At 41.0% G+C, this 12,066-nt stretch overlaps 1 protein-coding gene across 1 annotated transcript; it reads left to right on the plus strand.

Annotated features, from left to right (window-relative positions):
- Positions 1-289: 289 nt before the first annotated feature.
- METTL2A (methyltransferase 2A, tRNA N3-cytidine) lies at positions 290-11,368 on the plus strand. The gene is made up of 10 exons (XM_072111143.1): positions 290-424; positions 857-1,128; positions 2,034-2,125; positions 3,872-4,095; positions 4,433-4,482; positions 5,162-5,222; positions 8,012-8,151; positions 8,456-8,562; positions 9,812-9,877; positions 11,039-11,368. Exons 2-10 carry the CDS (start codon positions 881-883, stop codon positions 11,209-11,211), a joined length of 1,161 nt encoding a protein of 386 aa, XP_071967244.1. The 5' UTR covers positions 290-424; positions 857-880; the 3' UTR covers positions 11,212-11,368.
- The last annotated feature ends 698 nt before the right edge of the window (positions 11,369-12,066 follow it).

Below are 12,066 nucleotides of genomic sequence, written 5' to 3' on the forward strand. Positions count from 1 at the left end.
TCACATGCATTTTCAAACGCAGACCACAGAATCATGCATTTTCAAAAACGCAATAAAAATGCACCTCAAAAAACGCAGACAAAAAAATGCAGAGTAGAAAACATCAAAATAAGACACTTTAAACTAAAACCCATTGAAAAAGCAAATATGATAGTTTTTTCAAGGATGCAGAAACGCCACGTGTGTCACCGGCCGTATGAACCACAACTACTTTTGCTTCAAAAACAGCGGTGATGAAATGTATCAGCTGCAGGGCGACGTCAGCCATGTCCCCTCCCACTCCATCTTGACATCTCCAGTCTCCGCCTGTTCCTGTGAGACTATACATCACTATGGTGTCTGCTGAATTATGGAAGCTCGAGGAAGAATCTGATACTCTACAATAGGCAGTCTCTGCAGCATGTCATATTTACTACATTAACAGGTAATGACTGATCACAACTGGTACAGGTTCTGTGCTGCCATTGCACTTCTCATATACAAGTACATTTTCACTGAACTCTCCAAAGAGTCCAGAATTGGAAGTGTATAATTGTGTGCTGTTCCTAAAACTAACACTGGTATAACCTCAAGCCAGTCCATGTATCTGCGGATGTGTCTGCAGAGGTCATCTGCACCTTATATTCAGCTCTTGGGAGAATAAAAATTGTGCATGGAATCTGATTGCCCCAATTATAACTAATCGTATGTCCTCTTCAGAGAATCTTTCCATTGGTCTGAATGGAGGATTTCCTAGGAAAATAGCTCTGAAAATATTTTACAAGTGAAAGTATTTTTTTCACAATGCAGTGCGTTATCCGCCAATCTCCTCAGAACCGCACTGCATAAACCCCGCTGATATTTTTTCTCCTCACAGAACCGCACTGTACAGACTCCGCCCATGATCTCTCTCCTCACACGTGTGCGCTCCAAACACTTCCGCCCGCTGTTGGGGCGTATCCCGCTCATCGATTGGCTTGCACTTTATTGGCCCCGCCTCTTGCCGGCAGCTGGTTGGTCCTACACAAGAGCGTTCCTTGTCTCCCCGGTAACCGGTACTACATCCGCTTCCGGAATGGAGGGGAGAAGGCCGCAGTTCGGTAACCGGCACCTGAGAGATCCGGGCCAGGTGTTCCAGCACAATGCCTGGTAAGATGGGGGTAATCATGATGGCGTCATATAGAGGGGCGATAAGTGGCTGGTTCTCTTGTTGCAGTTATTGCACGTCTATAGGTGGTTTTGTATAGCGGCTCATCTGTAGCCCAGCTGTAAGGCCACTTACCGCCTGTGGATTTTAACTCAAAATGCCTATTTAACTGGGAATGGGCATTTTGTTATCCCAGGTTCCTGACGTCGTGTCATACTGCTCAACTTTAAAGGGCCATCCCAGTACCAGAGATGCCCCAACTGCCACAGCACAAAATGTCCCCCAAAAATTATAAATACCACACCACATACTGCATCTAGTGAAACTCGGATAATAATCGGGATACCCCCAGAGTAGACAAGAGATACATCCTCTCCTTTTATGGCTCCTATTCTGCACCACTTTGCAGCTTCTTCTCTCCTCCATGTTCCGCTCTGCTCCGTTCTGTGTCCATTGCTGGTTTTATAACCTGGCATCTGGACCCAGAGAGCAGAAGAGGACCTGGGAGCAGTACCGTACAGTACAGCTTACCACGGCTGGGTCCTGTGCCGCTCTGGTCTGGGTCCTGTCATCGGCAGCATCAGGTGTCAGAACATGGAGAGGAGGAGTGAGGACTGGCTGCACTCACTGCTACCTGTACTCCTGCACCAAAGAATGCTTCCATCAATTGTCTGTCTGTAGGGTGCAGACTACAAGGCTGAATGTGACCTGCGTACAGGTTGTGATAAATTGTGTTTATGCACATCCTGAGTAGTGAAGCACCAAGTGACTATTTTAGTGGAATTGGAGTCAGCGCTAGGGAAATTGAGGAGTTGGAATTCTTCGAAGCCCTGATTGTTTCATATTTGTCCTCATCTATCATTGCATGAATTTTGTTGCACATTTTTCAAAAGTGATCTTGTTATAGGGACAACGTACAGTGGTCTGAGGAGCAAGAATCCGCAGCACGCAAAAAAGTGCTTGAAAACAGTTCCCAGCCGCTTCCACCAGAACAGCAAGGTAAGATAACAGGAACTGGTTCTGTGTGAGCTTTTAGGATATTGCAATCTTCTGAGCTGGTGTTCAGATTTATTTAATAAGGTATGTATGGTGCATGGGTTTCACATCCAGAGATGTGACTAATAGATCCTTCTGCATATTAACCCCTTAGTACCGTAGCCCTTTTCGGTTTTTGCATTTATTTGAGTTTCTTTTCTTGCCTTGCAAAAGACACAGCTTTTTTTTTTAGATTTTAGATCCATATTGGGGCTCGTTTTCTGCAAGGCAAATTGTTCTTAATGGTACCATGAAATATTCTGCTGGCTGCTGGCACATACTTCACATATGAGAGACATTGACTTTCACTATCTAAGAAAGTAAAGCAGTCTTCATATACTGTGGTGAAAGGGATTGTCCAGAGGATGAAAAAACATTTATATCTTCTTCTAAAATCTGTGCCACACTTGACATTGGTTTGGGTCAGTACTGTGGTTGAAGGTACGGTCCCATGCGGCGCTTTCAATGCATTTAGAAACGCAAAGCAAGCCATGAGCCGCTTTTGTTTTATGCTATGTAAATTTGGTATCCCACCGACCCCAAGAATCAAGTACACATGTCATTTAGCGCGCATAGTGAAAGACTTAAAATCGAAGGCCACTAGAAAATTGCGCAAATGCATTTTTTTTTCACCATTTTCACTGCATTTGGATTTTTTTTTTCCTGCTTCCCAGTACACGGCATGGAATATTTTTAATACCGTCACTATGAAGTTCAATTTTGTTTTGCCGAAAATGAGCCAAAACAAAAGTTATAGATTTAAAAAAAAAAAAAAAAAAATGGAAACACAAAAATGAAAAAGGGCCTCGGCATTAAGGATTTCACTGGAAGCGCATATGCGTCAGACCGAGCCCTGCCACCAGGTGCTTACATACTTTACATACTCTTTGTGTACAGATGAAATGGAGTTTTGTTTCAATTACAATGTAATACTTATGGTCAAGAAAAGAACTTTGGAAGAAAGCAGCCATGTTATTCAACTTCTGGACAAGCCTTATAAATTAGACCATGGTATTTGAGGAATCTGTGGTATCTATAGTGCATTAGCAGAGTTGTCTCTAGTCATGGACCGAGAGACCAAGTTGCAGCTGTAAAAGCAGTGGAGACCCTGTGGCTATTGCACTGCTTTAAAGGAAACCTACCACTTGAAGTGGCAGGTTTCCGATGGCAATACCGGGCACCAGCTCAGGGTGAGCTGGTGCCGGAGCTTATTTTAGTTAGTGTTTTAAACCGCGGTATCGCGGTTTAAAACACTTTTTAAACTTTATAGCCGGCGCAGGCAGGTACGCGCTCGGCGCTTACCGTTCGCGCGGCTACATAGGAAGTGAATGAGAGCCGCGCGCATGGTAAGCGCCGAGCGCGTACCTGCCTGCGCCGGCTATACAGTTTAAAAAGTGTTTTAAACCGCGATACCGCGGTTTAAAACACTAACTAAAATAAGCTCCGGCACGAGCTCACCCTGAGCTGGTGCTCGGTATTGCCATCGGAAACCTGCCACTACAAGTGGTAGGTTTCCTTTAAGTGGTCCACTTGCTTTCATCCTTGTTTTGACACCAGACACAAATCAATCCTTTTAGTGATACAAATGGTCCATTGCACCGTGAGATACGATTCTCCGTTTATTAGTTGGCTACATGTTGTTGCCTCCTTAGTAACATAGAAGCTAATATAAGAATATATTTTAGCAATGCTGTCTGTCTTTTGTTTCAGAGGAATATGAAACTAAGGCTAGCAATTACTGGGATGACTTCTACACTATACATGAAAATAAATTCTTCAAAGACCGACAATGGCTGTTTACAGAGTTCCCTGAACTGTCTTCCAAGCACATGGGTCAGTCAGATATAGACCGAGAACAAATACAGGACTCAAACATGGACCGAGGTGATGAGAGTAAGGATCCAGGATCTTCAGCCACTTATCGCATATTAGAGGTAACTACCCTAACCCTACACCTGCCTTGCTGCTACATAAGTGAGGCTGCTATAGAGATAACTATTCATGGGCTATTATATCTAGATCCTTATCAGCATCAGATTAATGAGCCATACTATACTTCAGTGGTCACACTGCATAGATCACTGCATCTCCATCCTTGATGATTGTGCCATCTTCTGATACACTCCATTGTGCAACATTAGTCTGCTGGTGATAACAGCCAGTTGTGCTCATCTATTCCACTCGTATGTTATTACTTCTGTTATGACAGCAGAAGTTCCATCATCAAAATGTATGCTATAGCACGATTTCCATTTTTTTTCTGATTTTTAGGTTGGATGTGGTGTAGGAAATACAGTATTTCCCATTTTACAGACCAATAAGTAAGTAATTTATTACGTATATTATATAGCAGTACATCTTACAGCTTAGTCTGCTTCTAAGGATGTAGCATGTTTTGGCAAGCAAAAAGCGCTGCGTAATCTGTGCGCTATATAAATCTATTCCACTTTCACAGGTGGAAAAGATGGGTCTCAATAGCCAGAGGAATATTTATAAAACTTAATTTTTTTTTTTCATTTATGAAGGCAAAAGATTTAAGCGGAAATAATGTTGCAATCTCATACTTATAAAGAGGTGGCATAGAAAGTGGAGTAACCTCTGAATAGACCTGTGTTATTGTCATCTCTGTTTTTCTATTTATGATCTCTCCCTTCTGGGACACTAAGTAGATAACTGGGAAGGGGAAGAAAGCAGATACTGGACAACATGAGATATTGAAAACACAGACAAGCAGACCGCCTCCAGCCTGTACAACAACCCTGTTCCGTGTCTACTTCATTCTGAACATGGGACAGCGGAATTAATTACGTATTTTACATAAAGTTACCGTTCCAAATAAGCTTACTGTGAATATTTAGTCACGGCAGATGCTGTTCCTCTTGTGCACCTTGAGGCCACATCATGTATAGCTTGTATAGTAAGACTGCTCCCACTGCAGAATAGATGGACGTATATACATATAAATCGGCGGCAGGTAGTAATGTCTGTTTCTATCTACAGTGACCCCGGCTTGTTTGTATACTGCTGTGATTTTTCTTCCACTGCAGTGGAGATTGTAAAGGTAAGTCTCTCTTGGATTACTTTACTATATATATATATATATATATAATGCAAAGTCCAAAGCAGCACAAGCCAGTAATTAGTAGTTGGTGCAACAGCCGATGATCCCTTGGCGTGGGTCCTTGATATACGTAGTGAAGAGGCAGCACTCATTGAGTGCTGCCTCTTCACTACGTGTATATATATATATATATATGTATATATATATGTATATATATATGTATATATATATGTATATATATATGTATATATATATGTATATATATATGTGTATATATATGTGTATATATATATGTGTATATATATGTGTATATATATATGTATATATATATGTATATATGTGTATGTATATATGTGTATGTATATATGTATATATATATGTATATATGTATGTATATATGTGTATGTATATATGTGTATGTATATATGTGTATGTATATATGTGTATGTATATATGTGTATGTATATATGTGTATGTATATATGTGTATATATATGTATATATGTATATATGTATATATGTATATGTGTTTTACTAGGGAAAAGTGGGTGATTAAAATTTTTTTTGTTTTAATTTACTTTTTTTTTTTTTTTTTTACTTGGACCCTCTAGGATACTTTAACCTGATTAGTCTCCTTGTTCCTACTATATACTCCAATACTACTACATTGCAGTATATGGTGTTTTTCCTCATGACTCAATATGTTGTGGATTTTCTTGAATTACAATCTTATATACTTTTAGAGAATTAAAGAATTTTCTTTAATTGGTTGGGTAAAATTACAATCTACAGAAGTGTTCAAGTGCACCAACAAACAAAATTAATTTTGAGTCTTCACGTATGCATCCTGTATCTGCATGTAGTGAATATTAATCTTATTACCAACCAAAAAATGTGTTTTGAATCTTTTTAAAAAGAAATTAATAGCCTGTTTTTAAATAAACGTACAGAACAATCCCCCAACCTCCTCCTGTGCCAATGTTTTTAATAGTTTTCAAGCCCCATCTAACCCCAAGCTAGACTTCACCCCATTCTGACCCCAAGCCTGGGATAGCCAAATACCATGTATACTGGAGTATAAGCCGAGGCCCCTATTTTAACCACCAAAAACTGGGAAAACCTATTGACTCGAGTATCAGCCGAGGGTGGGAAATGCATTGGTCACAGCCAGCCCAGCCCCCATGTAGTATACAGCCAGCCCAGCCCGCACTGAAAAAGAAATACACTTATACACACACCCTCCAGAAGCCCCTATTCTCAGTGCGGCTCGTCTTCTGTAACAGCCGGCAGACGCGGCCAAGCGCTCTGCCGACAGGCGCATACTACTACGCGGCCGCTGCTGACGTCATAGTATGCGCCGGCCATCAGATGACATGGCCATGTCTATGCCGGCTGTTAACAAAGACAGAAGAGGAGCCGCGGGGAAGACAGAAAAGGAGCCACACTGAGCATTGGGGCCGCCAGAGGGTGAGTGTATAAAAGTGTTTTTTGGTTTTTTTTTTAATTGACTAGTGTATAAGCCAAGTTGAGGTTTTTCAGCACACTTTTTGTCTATACGGTAATCCTTCTTAGTAATTTGTGTGGATACTAATAAACCTATAATTTACCATAATTCTGTGTAACTTGGTGGAACTTAAAAGGGTTTGCCAATGAAGGAAAGTTCTCAAAATTTAACCCCCTAGTGATGTCAACACAAACATCATTTTACCCCCTTAATTTACAATTTTACTCAGTTTTATTGCTGTCTTAGCTCCTATAACTTGGTGATGATCAGTGTAAAATTCCAGTGTGTGGGCGGGGGTTCTCTAAACAGACTCTTCATGATGTACTGACTATGTGCTTAGGTTATCAGGGTACAGGTTTATCTACACCTTTTATTTAGCTTCTGAACATTCCCTAGTATCTGACACCTAGAAAAAGAGAGACCAGAGACCAGACATGAGATCCCACAAAATGACATTCTCCAGCACTGCTAATTCAGCTATATCACACACATAGACCTCTTTGCTAAATGCCTCCTTCCACTGAAATAAAGATCTGATCTTGCCGGTAGCTTGTAGATGTACTCTCCTCACACTGTTTGCCAGCAGGAAGTATGTGTGTGTTTTGTTTTTTGTGATACACTGCGGTGTGAGACGGGAGAATCTATTCATGAGAAGAATCTGTCCGACCCTGAAGAACCGAAATAGACCGGTTGCAATTATATCTGTGAAATGCTGTATTTTTGTTAATAACAATAAATAAGATAATTGTTTTATTTTGTTATCCTTAGTCTATTTAAGAGTCTCTCGTCTTCATGTGAATACCAATTTAACCAGCTGTAATGCATCTGAGGCAGGTTTACTCCTCTTTAAAAAAGAAAAAAAAAAACCTGTGTTATCAGCAGTAGGCTGCAGTCGGACATCTCTTCATTTCCAAGCATTTTTTTTGTGTGTGTGTGGGGGGGGGGGGATATGCCTGAATACATTCTCTGCAAAATTAAGAAATTATGGTTCGTCCACTCTACTCTATGGTACTGGATCAACAAATGTTACCGGCAATAGGGATGGACGGATAAGATGTCTCACAATAAGATACTGTAGGTCTTTCTTGCCAACATCCATCAATGAGCACAACCTGTGAGAATGTCAAAAAGTGATATTTAATATCTAAAAAATAGGTTTTTGGAATGCAGGGAGTTAAAAAAAGGAAATTCAAAAACTTAAAAGGCTTAGTTGTATGAGGCACGCTCATCTTTTGGCATTCTTATTACCATCTTTTTTTTTTTTTTTTTTTTCCCCTCTTATATAGAGTAGCCCTAATTACGACCCGTCACGCTGCTTTGCCTTTGTCCACGACCTGTCAGATGAGAATTCCTCTTATCCTATTCCTGAGGAGAGCCTGGATGTCATTGTCATGATCTTCGTGCTTTCTGCAATCCTGCCAAGCAAGTAGGTGACCCGTAAGATTTGGAGCTTATTCCAGCATGAGGACATGAAATGGATATTAACAACTGCAGTCACAGGTTTTGTGCTGAACCTGCACTCGTGTGATGCTGATCACTAACTTTGTAATGTGCAAGTACTGTACAAAAAAATAAGATAACTTCTACAAATTACCTCTTGTACATTAGTTGTGCACCATTGGCTCTTTTTTTCTAGCTATAAGTAGAGCTCCTAAAGCGAACCCTAATGGTAAAGAATTGCTATGCCTTCCAGGTTTCACTTGCATTTAACCCGATCATTGCTTTTATAGGATGCAAGAAGCCATTACACGTCTCAGTAAGCTGCTAAAGCCTGGTGGTTGCATCCTCTTGCGGGACTATGGCCGGTATGACATGGCTCAACTACGCTTTAAAAAAGGTACCATCTTGTTATTCTGCCTTACCCTTAAAGGAAATCTACCCTCAAAATCAAGCATGGATAAACCACTTGCTCATAGATCTAGGCAGTGTGACTGACTGTGGTGATCTTCTTATATTTGTTATCGATGACCTCCTTCCTTCTAAATCAACTTTATAATTATTCTGAAGAGCCTGAAGGCTCTAGGGCAGTGGTGGCGAACCTATGGCACGGGTGCCAGAGGTGGCACTCGGAGTCCTGTCTGTGGGCACCCAGGCCATCTCCAAAGAGAACACAAGGGATCTTCATGGATTCCCAGGACTTTCTGTGCTCAGTGCTATCTTAAAGAGACAGTGCGGCCCAAGACTACAGGAGGAATGGGAGGGGGGGGTGTTTATCTGGAATATTATTGTAGCTTCAGCTCCAGGCCTGAAAATTTTTCCTATTCAGGGGAATTTTTCACCCTTTCTTTCTACTGTGTTGGTGTTCTTAGGATACTGAAAGCTATAACAGCAAGAAATTACTGCTTAAATTATACTTAAATGTTGACACTTTGGGATAAATAAGTGGATTTTGGTTGTAGTCTGGGCACTCCGTGTCTAAAAGGTTCGCCATCACTGCTCTAGGGCAGTGAAGTGATGGCAAACAGTGAAGTGTAGGTTCACCCCAGAAAATGAGACTATCGTATTTTTCGAAACCCAAATACACCAGGTGTGTAAAAGAACCCCCACACCCCATGTACTCACAGAGGCATATATTTCAAAAGAGAATGAACATTCACTGATGGTGATTAAAAGTTATCCAGCCGGGAAAGAAGTAAGAGCTGGTCAGAAATCGGGTGGGGATAGAGTGGACCTTAGATGTGCATTTCACCTTTTGTAGGCTTCATTTATTTGTTAGATGTACACACAGAGAAGATGCAGAATGTTTCTTTAAATGCTTTCAACCCCCCTCTGCCCTGGAAAATCAGGGGACAAAATGAAAGACATCTTGTGGTTCCCTACCTGCCTTGCCTATGAAATGAAGGCTTCCACTTTCAAGAACAATGGGGTCAATGTCCTTTTGTTACAGGAAACTGATTATAATCCACTCTGTCAAAATATACATTTGACTTGACTGTGGTACCCTGACCTTTCCAAATGGTCTGCAGGGACCACTTCGTAAGAATTTTGAGCCCATTATAGTTATACAGTGGGACACAAATCCTTACTGTAATGGCCTTATTGCCGAAGGGTCTTGTTGTGAGTAAACGGTTTTTTTGATGTTGTAGGACGCTGTCTTTCCGAAAACTTCTATGTCCGAGGGGATGGGACAAGAGTCTACTTCTTTACACAAGGCAAGTCTTTAAGTTGGACCTAAAGGCATCAGGCTTCATTTTGAAAAAAAATTTCTGTTCTATTCACAAAAGCAGCTTGCTATTAAATGTACATTGTGAGAGGACTTGTTTAACCATATAAGATGGATATCTTATTGGATACAACATGCTGCAGACACATAGACCAGGCAGGGGAAGGTGTACTGGCAAAGTAACATCATATATTACCCACAGATTGAGAAACCCAGGGTGGGGTATTGAACCCTCCATACGCCATCCCCTGGTGCCATTTTTAACATGCAACTCCAAAATCTAATATTGGATTTAACCGTGATTCTAGCTCTTAAACCTCTTAGATGCTGCAGTCTACTATTTCCCAATAAACACTTTACTAAGGGATTTAAAAATTAAAAAAAAAGAGAGAATATCCCAAATGAAAACTGTGCATATTTGTGCAAAATGCTTTGTTCATGGGTAAATTAAAGTTTCAACTAAAAGTGTAACCTGCAGATTTGCAAATCAACAGCCTTAGAGTTGTGTCTTAGTTTTGATAGCAATCCAGTACACACAACGTGGATGAGCCCTTCCGCTGCATTTTTTTTTTTTTTTTAATCCACAGCAAATAAGCAACATGTTATTTCCCCCCCCCCCTTCCTAGAATAAAGTTGGGGTATCAGTTTGTTGTATATTTTGTGTGAATTTGCCAAGTAGATTGATACTGATTTTTATCGGAATTGACATCGGATCAAGTGAAAAAAGGTGTTTATATGGATCAAAACCAACACAAATCTCAATGTTGTGGATGCACAACACAAATCTCAATGGAAAAACGCACTGAAACGCATATTTTACATTTCCGCATCACAATCTGCAGTGTGTTCAGATACTTTAAAGTATAAAATAGGTGATCAATTGGTTAAAAACAGTGGTTTGTTCTGATCCCATGTATAGAGCAGGAACCGTTGTTAGAAATCCTTTGTTCCCTCTACTACAGTGAAGCTAAACCATCTAGTAGACTATGGACCAGCAATGTTCTAAAATACACATTGATTGCAGCCATATGACTCTATCACGTAGTACACAACTCAGTTACCGGATACTGTACTGCTACATCTTTCTGAAACTATGATGTTGTTCCCTATTGGCTTATGACTAAATATAGTGCATTAACTTTCTTTGCAGATGAACTTGGGCATTTGTTTACTTCTGCTGGTTTGGAGAGAGTGCAAAATACAGTGGATCGAAGGCTTCAAGTGAACCGCGGCAAACAGCTTACAATGTATCGTGTATGGATTCAGTGTAAATACCGCAGGCCTTCTAACGCTCCAGCATCTCCCCATGATACACTGCCATAGAAGGGAATACATTTTTGCTCTTTATTCCATTTCTAATAAGAATTCTCTCACACACCGTATTTTTTATTTATGAGTAATTTTAATTTGTTTTTTTTCTAATATTTTGTGGAGGATCCATTGGGACAGTTTCAAAATAAATTTTATCCTTTTGATTTTACTTCAACTTTGTTTATTTCAATAACTTACTTGCACCTGGATTTTTTTTTTTTTCTTACATCTGTGTGGCATCCATTGAACAGTTTACATTAAAAACACTGTAAATTAAGGAAACCTACCACCATTTCAATAAAAAAAAAATATTTTTTATATATTTCTTAATCTTAAAATTATGCAATACATTAGCCACTATTTCCATAACGTCCCCCATGACGGCCCACTTGGAGGATGACCCTTGACCTCTGTAGGGACAGGAAGCAGAGAGGTTAAAAGCCTCCCCCCCCCCCTCATCCTCCCGTCAGTGTCTTCCTGTCCCTACAGGGGTCAGGTCAAGAGAGGGTCTCTCTCTTCCTAGTGGGGGGGGGGAACGGTATCTAAAAAAATGTGTATAAGATACATAGGCAATCTTAAATGTCTTACCTGGGGTTACGCTGACTTCGGTCTAAGTTCCCCTCCGGACGGTCCTCGGTTGGCTCGGCGGTGCGGGCCCTCCCTGGATCCGGCATCGATCCAGTTTCTCGTCCTCTCCGGCGGCCTGGCATGTCGGGGCCCTCGCGCGGACGTGAGAAACTACGTTTCCCAGAAATCGCTCGTGGCTGATGACGACTTCCGGTCGCAACCAGAAGTTACCGCGTGTCGTCCAGGATACACACTCGGACAGCGCGGATCACGGAGGTGGCCACCTGCAAGGGGGATGGG

This window comes from Engystomops pustulosus, chromosome 6, assembly GCF_040894005.1.
Source record: "Engystomops pustulosus chromosome 6, aEngPut4.maternal, whole genome shotgun sequence".
NCBI lineage: Eukaryota > Metazoa > Chordata > Amphibia > Anura > Leptodactylidae > Engystomops > Engystomops pustulosus.